At 38.2% G+C, this 13,525-nt stretch overlaps 1 protein-coding gene across 1 annotated transcript; it reads right to left on the bottom strand.

Moving 5' to 3' along the window:
* Nucleotides 1-2,396: 2,396 nt before the first annotated feature.
* Nucleotides 2,397-3,643, bottom strand: LOC132053739 (protein MAIN-LIKE 2-like). Its single transcript, XM_059445844.1, has 4 exons — nucleotides 3,377-3,643; nucleotides 3,106-3,288; nucleotides 2,954-3,014; nucleotides 2,397-2,497 (listed from the first exon to the last, which is right to left on the bottom strand). The coding sequence occupies exons 1-4, from the start codon at nucleotides 3,641-3,643 to the stop codon at nucleotides 2,397-2,399; spliced, it is 612 nt and encodes a 203-aa protein (XP_059301827.1).
* Nucleotides 3,644-13,525: the final 9,882 nt, after the last annotated feature.

Genomic DNA, 13,525 nt, shown 5'->3' on the forward strand with positions numbered 1-13,525 from the left:
GCCTAAGTGGGCGTTTGGACATAAGAATTGTGAAATTTGGAAAAAGCAGTACTATTTGTTTTCAAGTTGAAAATGATATTTGGAAATTGGAGCTGTGTTTGGACATGCATACAAATTGGAGTTGTTTTTGAATTTCTGTGAGTGATTTGCAGTGGCGGATCCAGGATTTTCATTCAGGGGGTTCGGAAAATAAGAAGAAGCTAAATATAATTTATTCAGGGTGTTCAAAAGTTAATATATGCACATAAACACAGAAAATGTATCCTATATATACACTATAATTTTTTGCTGGTGAACACCCTCGGCCCTCTTTAGATCCGCCCCTGGTGATTTGGAGTGAAAATTGTAAAAATAACTCTTTTAAGTTTTTCGGATTTCGGAAGATTCCAGAATTCATCTTCAAGTTTAATTCTGGAAAATTGTAACAATTCTATGTCCAAATACCAGAATAAAATTCCGAAAAAAAATGAAAAATATCCATGGCCAGATGGGCACTGAGTTTTTCCCACATACTGATGTACCCAAGGTGTTTGAAAATAAGTTTGGAACAACTGAAGAGTAAACATTTTTTCTTTTCGCTTTTGACTGGTCGATAAGGGGAATTTACCTGTTTTCTACGTACAACTGTTATCTTAAGCTTTGGATATGGTACAATTTTTTGGTCCAATGATCATTATGTCTGATGAGTCCGCAACTTTTTTAATTCTAAAATTGTCAAAAGGCACTAAAATACCCCACTAAAAAAAAAAAAGGAACCAAACTGCCTTTTGCGCACTAAATTAGTGCGCAATAGGATCAAAGTGTAAATTTACACTTTGGCCCTCTTGCGCACTAATTTAGTGCGCACAAGGGGTTTAGTAAAATTCTCATGCCTTTATTCTTTTGAATAGTTTTGAAATTCACATTTTTTCGGTACTTTGATCAAAAATTAGTCATGTTTAAAAATGCCGGAATATCAATATTATATATAGAACCTGATATTTTTTTCTGCGAACAATAATGTAGGCTCAACGCATCAAGTATACCTATACGTTTGGATCGTCGTTTCAGGGGTTGTAAAGTGCCCCGAAGTAAGTTTTGTTTGTTTGGAAACTTGTTATCTTTAGGTTTAAGTGTTTTATTTTATAGGGTTTTGATTAATTTAGGACGTCGCATGAGTTACTATTAAACGATAATAAAAACTAAGATAACTAATTATCATTAAAAAAATAATACCAAAAAAAAAAAATTAACATAAAATGTACATTTTATTTACAAATATCTCACATGTGAGAGGCTTTAGAATAACCTTAGGCCTAAGGCGAACCCAACCACCCCCACCACTCTCACCATCATCTCCATCCCCCCTCTTCCTCTTAATATGTGCACGCTCTATGACGTGATTATCCTGCGTTCCCTTCCTAGGGGGCTTGTTCAAAACATGCTTCCTATGGGAGACGACGGTGGCCGAAATGTGATCTTCAAGAGATGACTCTGTCAGAGTGGGAGAGGGATCCACAGGAGCAGAAGAATGTACCTGAAATAACATATAATCAATTTAGTTTATTTTTATGCTAAACTAAACATAAAATAACATATAAACAATTAATTTAATACATTATTTTACTATAAGAAATCAAACTTGTGTGTCGACGGGCTCCTGAGATAGCTAGCTAGAGGGATCCTTAGAGGGCTCATGAACTGGGTCCTCAGCTGTCTCCTGAGTGGCCCCGGAGCCGGAGATGTAGATGGTGCCGGAGTAGGAGACGGGCCCACAGGCGCATAAGAATAAACCTGAAATAACATATAAACAATATAGTTTAGTGTTATGCTAAACTAAACATAAAATAACATATAAACAATTAACTTAATACATTATTTAATTGTAAAAATTCAAACCTTTATGTCGATGGGCTCCTGAGATGGCTGGCTAGAGGGCTCCTGAGATGGCTCCTCAGTGGTCGCCTGAGCGGACCCCGGAGACGGAGACATGTCGAACTCCTCGAATAAGATATCGAAGTCCTGCTCCGTGCCACTCTGTAGATCACGAGCTGGCCGCTCACCCTGTGGATGACGAACTGGCGGCTGTGCAGGCGATGGCCAGAACACGTGACCTGAAAATAAATCCGGCATATATACAAGTGTCGACGGACGCTCTGAAGTCGACGGGATCTCTAAAGTCGACGGCTGGCAAGAAGTTGACGGGATCTCTGAAGTCGACGGAGACCGCCGGGAAGGCCGGGCACCGGTATACGGTCGTCGGGCTCATCTACTGACCACGACCCCTCCGTGACCGGCCTTTCGGCCTACCACCTCGGCCACCAGCCCCTCTAGCAGGACCACGACCACCCGCTGCCTAATGTGGGACCTCTGGAACAGGCTCGTCGACACGTCCGAGCTTCTGCGCCTGCTACATGTCACCCTCGGCTAGCTGAACTATCCGCGCTGCATATCCCGCTGTCTCGGGGGCATCCATATGGTCCATGCTCTCCCAGCGCATCCTCTGTACGGTCCGTAGCTGCATTTGTTTGCAAATATTAATGATTGAATAAATTTGTAACTTAATACATAAAACGATTATTAAGTTTAAGACTAATAAAACTTACCAACGCCTCATACTGTCCTGAGAGAACTGCATATCCTCGGCTATCTACACGAGGCCTCGCAGGGTTGCCTATCAAGCTGCGAGTGATCGGAGCGTACCAGTGCATGTACGTCTGGACCGGAGTCGCATGTCCGACCACCGCTAGCGTCCCCACCCTCTGATCCCAACGGTGGACCTGGAGCTGCATAAAGGCCCGCTATGCATTAGTGACGGTCGTACGCTCATCCCGCGTGTAATGATCGTGCTCCCAAGTCGCCTGCTCAGGTAAATCCTGTACATGGCCGAACTGTCGTAAGACGCGGTCGAGCGCGTGCTCCTCAACGATGTCCATATGTATCAACGGACACCGCGACGTCCACAAGGGCTCACCAGCCCTACAAAATGCCGGCAGCTGATCCAAAATCTGATCATATGGCATCCATATAAAAGCCTGTAAAAATAATTGAATTAGTTAACAATAAAAGACTAAAATAGTAAAAAAAAATTAAAAAAAATACTAATGTTAAATCAAAAAAACTTACCGTGTCTGACGTTATACGATCTAGCTGATCCCTGAACGGGAGAATACTGTGATGCGTATCCACATCTCGGATAACGCCTCCTCTCGTCCATCTCCGCGCATATGGCATCGCTTGATCAATATAGTCGAGTGGAGGGGTAGCAGCTATGGGCTGAAAAGGTCTCATCCTAACCCATACCCATATCTGAGAGGGTTATTAAAAAAATATTTTATCAGTCATCGTTTCAAAAAGCTATATTTAGAATAAAATTACACACACTTAAATATAGTACCTGGAGGAGCGGGAAAAATGCAGCGATATCGGTCCTTACGCTAATAGGCACTCGACAGAATTCGCGATACATGAAAGCCAGAACAGCAGCGCCCCAACTGTAACATCCCATCTCGTCCAGATGCTCCAGAAAGGGCAAATACCTCAAGCTCACATGCGAACCCAACGTGTTCGGGAACAGGATGCCCCCGAATATGACGAGAAGGTACAGACGAGCACGTCGGTCAACATCAGCCTGAGGTGTGTGCTCTGTAATCGGATGTTGCATGTCTATGAGGCACAAGTGATCGAAGAGAAGAGATATCAACACCCGACTCTGTCCTCATATATGAACCTCCTGAGGCGCAAAACTAGTGAGCCTGGTCAACTCCTGCCGATACGACGACATCTGCTAGGGCTTCTCAATATACAAAGCGCGTCCATCAACCTGGAGACAGTAAAGGACCTCCACGTCCTGAAGGGTGATAGTGGCCTCACCAGTGCGGAGATGAAATGTATGGGTCTCCGATCGCCATCGCTCAATCATGGCCGTCACAAGAGTCCTGTCATGATGTACTTGACCAGCAGTGACACAACGGTAGATACCATCCCGATATAGCATCTCTAAGACACGAGGATGTGGGGGCCGAGCTGCTCAAATATCCCATGCTTGCTCCACAACCCTGGGACGGACCAAGCGGGTGGGATCTACATCCGAATCTCATACTAGCTGGGACCTATGTTGCTGCTGTAGGTGAAGCACCTCTGGCTCGAAGGGCCCCGGATGAAGGGGGCAGGATCCATGGAGGTGTCGTATCTAGTTTATGCATTTTTAATTAATCATTAACATGTACTATGATTAATTAATCATTAATCCATGGATGTTCAATCCTAAACTAAAGGTGTTCAGTCCTAAACTAAAGGTGTTCAGACCTAAACTAAGGATGTTCTATTATACTAACTAACTAAGACTTTAACGGGAAATTATATTAACTATCTAAATTTCTGAATTAATCATTGTTAATTAATTATTATACTAATTACAATTAACTAACTAATATTATATTAATGCTATTTTAACTCTTAAACTAGGGATCTTCAAACCTAACCTAAGGATTAAATACAATTAACTAACAAATAAACTAAGGATGTTCAATTATACTAACTAACTAATACTTTAACGGGAAATTATATTAACTATCTAAATTTGCGAATTAATAATTTTTAATTAATTATTATACTAACTATAATTAACTAACTAATATTATATTAATGTTATTTTAACTCTTAAACTAGGGATGTTCAAACCTAACCTAAGGATTAAATACAATTAACTTCAGTAAGGATTAAATACAATTAACTTCAGACCTAAACTAAGGATGTTCAATTATCCTAACTAACTAAGACTTTAACGGGAAATTATATTAACTATCTAAATTTGCGAATTAATAATTGTTAATTAATTATTATACTAATTACAATTAACTAACTAATATTATATTAATGCTATTTTAACTCGTAAACTAGGGATGTTCAAACCTACCCTGAGGATTAAATACAATTAACAATTAGCTAGCAAATAATTAATAAATAAACAAATAACAATTAGCCAGCAAATAATTATCAAATAAACAATTAATTAATGAAACTATTAACAAATATTTAATAACTAATTAATAAATAATTAAAAAATAAACAATTAGTTAATTCGACAATTAAGAAATACGAAATAAATAATCAACAAATAAACAATTACCTAACAAACAATTAACAATTAATTAATAAAAAAATTATAAAAAAGAAGAAAAAAAGGGGCAGTCCACTGCCCATTTGCGCACTAATTTAGTGGGCAATATTTTTTTTCGTAATCCGCAACTATTACACGACAATCATGCTTAGGATAGTAATATATTTAACAATGTAATACAAAATTCATAGTGAAATACCTAGAATGAAGGTGGTTTTTAGTTTTTGAAATCGAGTTTTACGCCGCTTTATTCCGAGATCAAAGCTTTGAAACTTATTCCTTGCCTTGAATATACCAAGAATATTGACTTTTGGGTTAAAAAATTATTCGAAAATGATGTTTTTAGATTGTGGGGACCACCGGAAACGAAGTGGAACGTCATTTTTTTTTTTTTTTTTTGAAAATAATGGGGCTGGTCGGGTGGGGAAGAGGAGTGGGGTTTTTACTAAACCCCTGTTGCGCACTAAATTAGTGCGCAAAAGGCAGTTTGGATCCTTTTTTTTTTTGCGAGGTATTTTGGTGCCTTTACACATTTTTTGGGTTAAAAAAGTTGTAGACTCATGTCTGATCCAGTGCTGATAATTTAATATAGATTCTTGGAACTTAGACCTTCTGAAATTGCAGCAGTAATGGAAATGTCTGTTTCACCCCTACATGAGATGCAAGTCTTTTGAGGCAAGACAAACTTTTTTTATGCTCTTGATTCTCGAGGTATTGCTTTATTCACTAATTTGTGTTTTGGAGTTAATCCCCCACTGAACATCCCAATTCTGTGTTTATTATATTGATGAATTAAAGTTTAATAGTTGCACTTCTCTACATTTATGTCTATGTTATTATTTAGTTGGGGGAAATTCACTTGATGTAAAGCTCTAAGTTTAAACCAGTGTACTATTGAGTCTGATGCAAAATCATTTGTCATTCTCCATTTTTTCCAAGTTTCCTTAAAAAATTAGTACCTAACAGGTTGGCTTTTGTCAAAGATTTAATTAAAAACTTTAAATTATTTCAATCCACTTCCTTGATGAAAAGAAACAGAACCCGATGAAAAATTTGTACTATGTGTTGTATTGAGAAGACCAACCAAAAAAATTTCATGCAAACCCTAATACTACAAACCCTAACCTAGCCGTATCATGGCCACTCCGCCACCGGTCGGCCCGTCGTCGGCGGGCCGACTGTGGGCCTCTCCTTCTAACCTCCTCAATCATATTTCCACCTTTACCTCAATCCAACCTACCCCCTTCATCTTCATCTCAACCAAACCCCAATTCTTCAAACCCTAATATAAACCCTTCTAAAAACCCTACTTCTTCAAAAAGCTTTGCTAACACCTTAATGGGTAGAAAGGAAGTCAGTACAATAATAAAGCAGCAATGTGAGCCTATACCTAGGAAGAATCTATCGTATATTGATGATATTCCAATGGTGAAGTGGACCGAGAGTGAAATCAAACGAATGGAGATATTGGAAGACCTTCAACATGCAGTAATAGGAAAGTTTTCTCATGGATGGCCTGATTTGGAAGAACTACGCAACATTATACCATCACAATGTGGCGTAAAAGGAGACTGTAAGGTTGGTTTATTTAGGCCAAGACATGTTTTGATCAGATGCTCACTGATGGAAGATTTTATCAATCTTACGTCCAAAGGTGCATATTATTTGAAGGCTAAAGATGGTTTTACTTATCAGATGAGGCCCCTTATCTATGATTCTAAGTTCAAAGTGGATGAAGAAACCTCTCAGGCAATGGCGTGGATTTCTTTTCCAAACTTGTTACCTACTTTCTTTGTCAAAGAATCTTTGTTTACTATGGCATCTGCTGTTGGAAAGCCTTTGCAGTTGGACATGGCAACCATAAACAAGACTCGACCTAGTTGTGCTAGAGTCAAGGTCCAAGTTGATCTTCTTGCTGAGTTACCTAACTTTCTGATGTTGGAAATAGAGGATGAGGATACAAAGGATATCAGGAAGATGAAAGTCAAAATTCAATATGATTTCTTACCAAACTATTGTACTGAATGTAAGATTCAAAGCCACTCTAGGGACGAGTGTAGAATCATTCATCCTGAATTGAAGAAAACAACAGAAGTTGATGTTACAAGCTCAGATAAAGGGGTGAAGAATATAGGAAATCAAGAGGAACAAATTGTCCAGGATAAAGGCAAGCATGAGGCAAGCAGACGGTATCATTGTAGAAATTACCATATGATGAAATTTGTTCCAAAAACTAATACTTCTGATAAGGTGAATGGAAGCAAGGTTGAGAATGCTGATGCAAAAAATAATGCTGATTCAGAAGTACAAGTGGTGGTGCAAAACAAATTTGATGTTTTAAATAATGTGGAGGAAGGTGAGATACCAAGTACAAGTACATCCAAAACTGAAGGGGAGAATTCAAATGCAAATGGCAACAAGGATGGTCAAAGTAATCAGTTGGAGACTAGGCTGAATAATGCAGATATGGGACAAACAAATGTGGATAACTCTATTCAAGTTTCCACACAAGTTCAGCAAAGAAGTCAGGAAGTTATGCCAGGCATTAATAATGAGCAAGAAATAATGCAACAAACAAATACTCAAAAGGTGACAGATCAAGAGGAAGAAATTCATAGTTCATGGGCTGATAAGGTGGAGGAAAAGGAAATGAATACAGGAGAAAGGCAACAGGAAGATGGAAAGCAAGGTAACACTGATGGAGACCCTAGGAAAGAGGACAGTGTGGAAGAATCATTTGAAGGAAATCCTGGTGGCACCAATACAACAGAAAAGGGAACAAGTTTGAGGCAAGTAGAGGTTCCAGACAATGAGGAGGTTCAAAAACAAGATGTTTATCCTGATCATGATGAACATGTGGTTGTTGATGATAGAGGATTAAATGGAGTAAAAGAGGCTACAGAGGGTTCTCCCTCAGTGATAATTCATAATCCTTTGCAAAGAGAAGGAAAAGTGCAAGAAAATGTGCAATTAATAGAGGCAACTGCTGTAGTTGCCACTAGTGACAAGATGAAGGAGCAGATGGATGTGGAGAAAGATGCAGATCCACCAGATCATCCTTCCTCAGAAAAGGCACTGGTGATTTCACATACTGAGAACCAACAGGTGACACTTTGTAGAAAGCCTTCCCCAATCAAAGAGCTACGTGACCTGATCTCTCATAATATTGATGTCATGGAAGTAGAGAAGGATGTCAGAGATCTCCATAAAGAAGACAAGGAGGAGAATATTAAGCAGAATAAGCAAAATATTCTTAAACAGGCTGATATATCTCCTAATAGCAAGTCTAACAATAAGGGTCAGAAGAAAGGCAAGAAGAATGCTATTGACAAGCAAATTCCACTTTGGGTGGTACCAAAGAGGAATGCTACTAAATCTAATGTTAAATGATGTTAAAATCATTCATTTGGAACATTAGGTCAGTGAAGACACAAAAAGCCTTTCATAGGTTACAGATGTTAAATAAACATCACAAATTCTTTTTGATTGCTCTCATGGAACCATTTCAACATATCAGGACAATAAACCATTATAGGAGAAGGTTGGGCATGTGCTTAGCTAATGCCAACTGTAATGGTAAAATCTAGTACTTTGTGGCTGATAATATAGAAGTAGAAGTTCTGATGGATTCCCCTCAGCAGATTACTTTGAAGCTGTTTTTACAAGATTTGAATCAGCATCTTATTACTACTTTAGTATATGCTAAATGTAATGCTTCTGAAAGGCTAGAGTTGTGGGAGGATATTTATCATCTTTCCAATACCTTAACTTGTTCCTGGTTAATAGGAGGAGACTTCAATGTGGTTCTGAATGATGAAGAAAAAACAGGGGGTAATCCTATTCAACCTCAGGATATAGAAGACTTTGCTTTTTGCATAAACTCCTGTGAACTTGAAGAGGTAAAGTTTAAGGGAAGTCCCTTCACTTGGTGGAATGGAAGAGCAGATGAAGCATGTATTTTTGAGAGACTGGATAGGATATTGCTGAATTCTCTTCTTCTTGACAACTTTGGAAATATTGAAGTGGAACATCTTGCAAGAACTGGATCAGATCATGCTCCACTGTTGTGTACTTATGGTGATAACCATCAGAATCATTTCAAACCTTTTAAATTTCTATCATTTTGGATAGAACATGCATCTTTCCTGGATACAGTGAGGCTGAATTGATCCACTTGGGAGCATGAGGATCCTTTCATAAACTTCAAAAGCAAGATGAAAAAGTTGAAAGAGGTGTTATCCAAATGGAGCAGGGAAGTGTTTGGTGATATCTTCAAGCAGCTGATAATAAGGAAGGAAATAGTGAGATTAAAGGAAGAGTTGTTTGAAGAAAATCCAAGCCAAGTAAATAGAATGGTTCTGCAGAAAGCTCAGGCTGAGACTAAAAGATACTTGCATTATGAAGAAGAGTACTGGAGACAAAAATCAGGCTTGGATTGATTTGTAGATGGAGACAAAAATACTAGATTTTTCCATAATCTAGTAAAAGGAAGAAGTAAGAAACTACAAATTAAAAGAATTCAAAATTTAGATGGTTCATGGATTGAGGATGATGACCAAATGGTAGATGAGGCTGTGCACTTTTATACACAACAATTTTCACAAGAAGATTTAATTGGAGATGACAATTTATTGTCACACATTCCTGTTTTGATTGATCAAAATAGAAATGATCTACTGTGTTAAATGCCTAGTGTTGATGAAGTCAAAAAAGCTGTTTTTAACCTTAGTGGATCAAGTGTTAGTGGACCTGATGGTTTTCCTGGAATTTTCTATCAGACTTGTTGGGATATTATTAGCTTGGATGTATAAAAGATGGTGGTGGCTTTCTTTCAGGGTCATACTCTTCCTAAGGCAGTTACTCATACAAATCTTGTTCTACTACCAAAGAAGGAGTTGGTTCAAAGTTACTCATACTTAAGACCTATAAGTTTAAGTAATTTTATCAACAAGGTGATGTCAAGAGTGGTTCATGATAGATTGGAAGCTGTGCTACCAGAGTTGATAGCTATTAATCAAGCAGGTTTTGTACAGGGGAGAAGCATTATTGAGAATGTGCTCTTGGCACAAGAAATAGTGACAGACATTAGAAAAAGGGGCAAACCAGCAAATGTAGTGATCAAATTGGACATGGCAAAGGCCTATGATAGAGTATCTTGGTCATATTTGATAAAGGTACTCAATAGAATGGGATTTTCTAGTCAATTCATTGACATGATTTGGAGGCTGATTGCAAATAACTGGTATTCCATCCTTTTCAATGGTCAGGCCAAAGGATTTTTCCATTCAACCAGGGGTGTCAAACAAAGTGATCCACTTTCACCTGCACTTTTCATCTTATCAGCAGAGGTGTTATCAAGAGCTCTAAATGCCGAATTTGACAATGCTGAGTATGTGGGCTATGGCATGCCTAAATGGAGTCAAAATTTCAATCATCTGGCTTATGCAGATGATACTATAATATTTGCATCGCAGAAGGGGAGTCATTGAAGAGAATTATGAAGATCCGGGCAGGATTATGAGGCAATTTTAAAGTCACAAATGATCAATAAAGACAAGAGTGCCTTTTATATGTATCACAAGATTCCTGGTGTACCGTCTCAACAGGTGGAGCAGATTACAGGCTTTAAAAGGGATCAGTTTCCATTAAAGTATTTAGGATGCCTTATATTTCATGAAAGGAGGAAAAAGGTATATTACAATGGCCTTATCAAGAAAGTGAAAAACAAGCTGCAAAATTAGAAAGGAAAATTGCTCTCTTTTGGTGGAAAAGCAGTTCTTATCAATAGTGTGCTTCAGAGTATTCCCATATACATGCTTTCAGCTGTTGTTCCCACAAAATATACAATTAATGAGCTTCATAAAATCTTTACAAGGTTTTACTGGAGTACTAAAGAAGAAGGTAAAAGCAGGCATTGGTCCTCTTGGGACAAGGTTTGTTTACCAAAAGAAGAAGGAGGACTAGGATTCAGATCTCTAGATGATGTGTCTAAGGCCCTTTTTGCCAAATTATGGTGGAGATTTAGAACATCAAATACATTATGGTCAGCCTTCATGTGGAATAAATATTGCAAGAAGATGAAGCCTACAGCAATGCAGTGGAAAGGTGGATCACAAGTGTGGAAAAGAATATTAGAAGCAAGGGATCAGGTGGATTAACAGATATGGTAGGAACCTAGAAATGGAGCATGTGATGTATGGGAGGATAATTGGACTAAACTTGGTTCACTCGAACAGGCAATGCCTCCAGATTTTCAGATTGACACCGCATTGAAGAGGTATCATACTTTATGAATGCAAGAAGGTCGGGATGTACGTAAATTGCATAACAAGCTGCCAATTAATGTGTGTGATCATATCCTACAAGATTTGAGTATAGTGGAGCATTCAGAGGAGAAAGATAAAGCCTGGTGGATGGCTAGTACTATAGAAAATTTCACTGTAGGGAGTGCTTGGAATTTGCTCAGGAAAAAGGCTCAAACATCAGCTCACTTTCCAAAATTGTGGTGCAAAGGTGTTCCATTCAAAATATCATTCTTCCTTTGGAGATTGTGGAAGTTCAAAATACCAGTGGATGATGTACTAAAGACAATGAATATTAGTATTGTATCTAGATGTAGATCTTGTCGAACCCTCATCGGGAGGAGAAAGTTCAACATCTATTCTTAACAGGTGAATTTGCAGCAGAAATATGGCAATATTATAATGCTGTCGTGGGGATAATTGTTTCAAGGATTCAGATTCATTAGACAATAGTGCAATGGTGGTATATGCAAGGTCCTACAAAACTCAAGTCGATTATGCGTATGCCGCACAAAGCATTCATATCTTGCCGGTAATTATGGAAGAGAAGAAATACTATCATGCATGGGGGTAAGATAAATAAAATAAAGGTGATAAATGGGATCAACTACAATCTAAAACAACTGGTGAAGATATTATATCCTTGGCTGAGAAATATTCCATATGATCGGCCTCACATGGTGAAATATTTGGAGGATTACGGTGCCTAGAGTAGGATATAAGATGGTGCAATGGAAGTGTCGATGCCTTTGGGGGTTCAAGTGTAATACGAGATGGGGCCTCTAGGGGTAATCCGGGTTTGAGTTCAGCTACTTTTTGCATTAGAGATGATGTTGGAAACCGATATATCGGGGCAAGAAGAATAGTCGATACAACAAATATCACGGCGGAAGTTAACTGTGGCTATATTGGATGGAATTGAGTTCTGCATAAAAAATGATCTGGTGCCTGTAATGATTAAATCAGATTCTCTGTCCATGATAAACATCATTCAAGGAGTATGGGAGATTCCATGGAAGGTCAGTATGGAAGTTAGTAAGATCAAGTTTTGGAGGAAGAAGGGGTAAGTGCAGTTTGCTCATATCCTTAGGGAAGGCAATGCACTTGCGTATTTTTTAACTAACTTGGTTTTTGATTTTACGGTGCGAGTTCAATTTCATTCATTTGCTGAATTGCTGCAGGTGCAAAGAAGATTCTCAATAGTGATAAGATGATGATGCCTAACTTCGAAGTAAGATTTACGTAAATAGAGAACCAGATCGAATCTCTCATATACATCTCGATTTACGTATACAAGCCAACAAGTGATGACACATGATTTAGTTTCACAAGGAAGTAAAGTTTCATGATAACAGCTTGATCTGATTGTCGTAGTCTTGGTTGGATGACTAAGGTTATCCTTGTTAGTGTGTGGTATTAACAGAAATGTTCATCCTACTAACAGGATCTCTTTAGTTACCTAATCCAGTTACAAACATTCAACATAACCTCATGAGTAAGATTGATCAGGCATATTGGACAACAAAGGACAACAACTATGAGGAACTTCATACCACACCTCTTCTTGAAAGATTTTCAGTGAGATTTGATACCATAGCTTTTGGTGAGAGCTTCGAGGTGGTCGATAATAGCATCAATCCAAAGAAGGAGTGTTCTTGTTTGCAGTTCCTTCATTGTTACACTTGGCTATTCAAACAAGGCTTAGACTTTCTTTTGATTTCCTAGGATAGAGTAGTATAGTTTATTTCAGTTTTCTTTCATTTTTTCTGTAAATATCTTTGATTACTTTTTAATAAAACCCAACAGCATCAGGCTGATTGGTTTTGCCTAAAAAAAAAAAAAAGAGAAGACCAACCAAGTTTATATTACTTTTAGTATCCTCATCTTTTCCCATTATTCCCCTTGTGTCCTGTCCTGTAAATGGACCTATCCAGTACCATTAGACCCGACACTATATTATTAACTCCTCCCTCCGTTTCAATTTATGTGAACCTATTCCTTATTAGTCCGTGCTAAAAAGAATGACCTCTTTCTACATTTGGAAATAATTTACCTTTATGCAATGATTTATAGTCACACAATATACATGTGACTCATTTAACACCACAAGTTTAAAAGTCTT

Source organism: Lycium ferocissimum, chromosome 4 (assembly GCF_029784015.1).
Source record: "Lycium ferocissimum isolate CSIRO_LF1 chromosome 4, AGI_CSIRO_Lferr_CH_V1, whole genome shotgun sequence".
Taxonomy (NCBI): domain Eukaryota; kingdom Viridiplantae; phylum Streptophyta; class Magnoliopsida; order Solanales; family Solanaceae; genus Lycium; species Lycium ferocissimum.

Bases quoted from the DNA above. Each gene is read 5' to 3' on its own strand.
- LOC132053739 (XM_059445844.1), bottom strand. From the start codon at position 3,643: ATGCAACATCCGATTACAGAGCACACACCTCAGGCTGATGTTGACCGA. The intron at 3,289-3,376 runs GTACTATATTTA...TAACCCTCTCAG, and splicing joins CATTTTTCCCGCTCCTCCAG to ATATGGGTATGGGTTAGGAT. The intron at 3,015-3,105 runs GTAAGTTTTTTT...TTATTTTTACAG, and splicing joins ATCGTATAACGTCAGACACG to GCTTTTATATGGATGCCATA.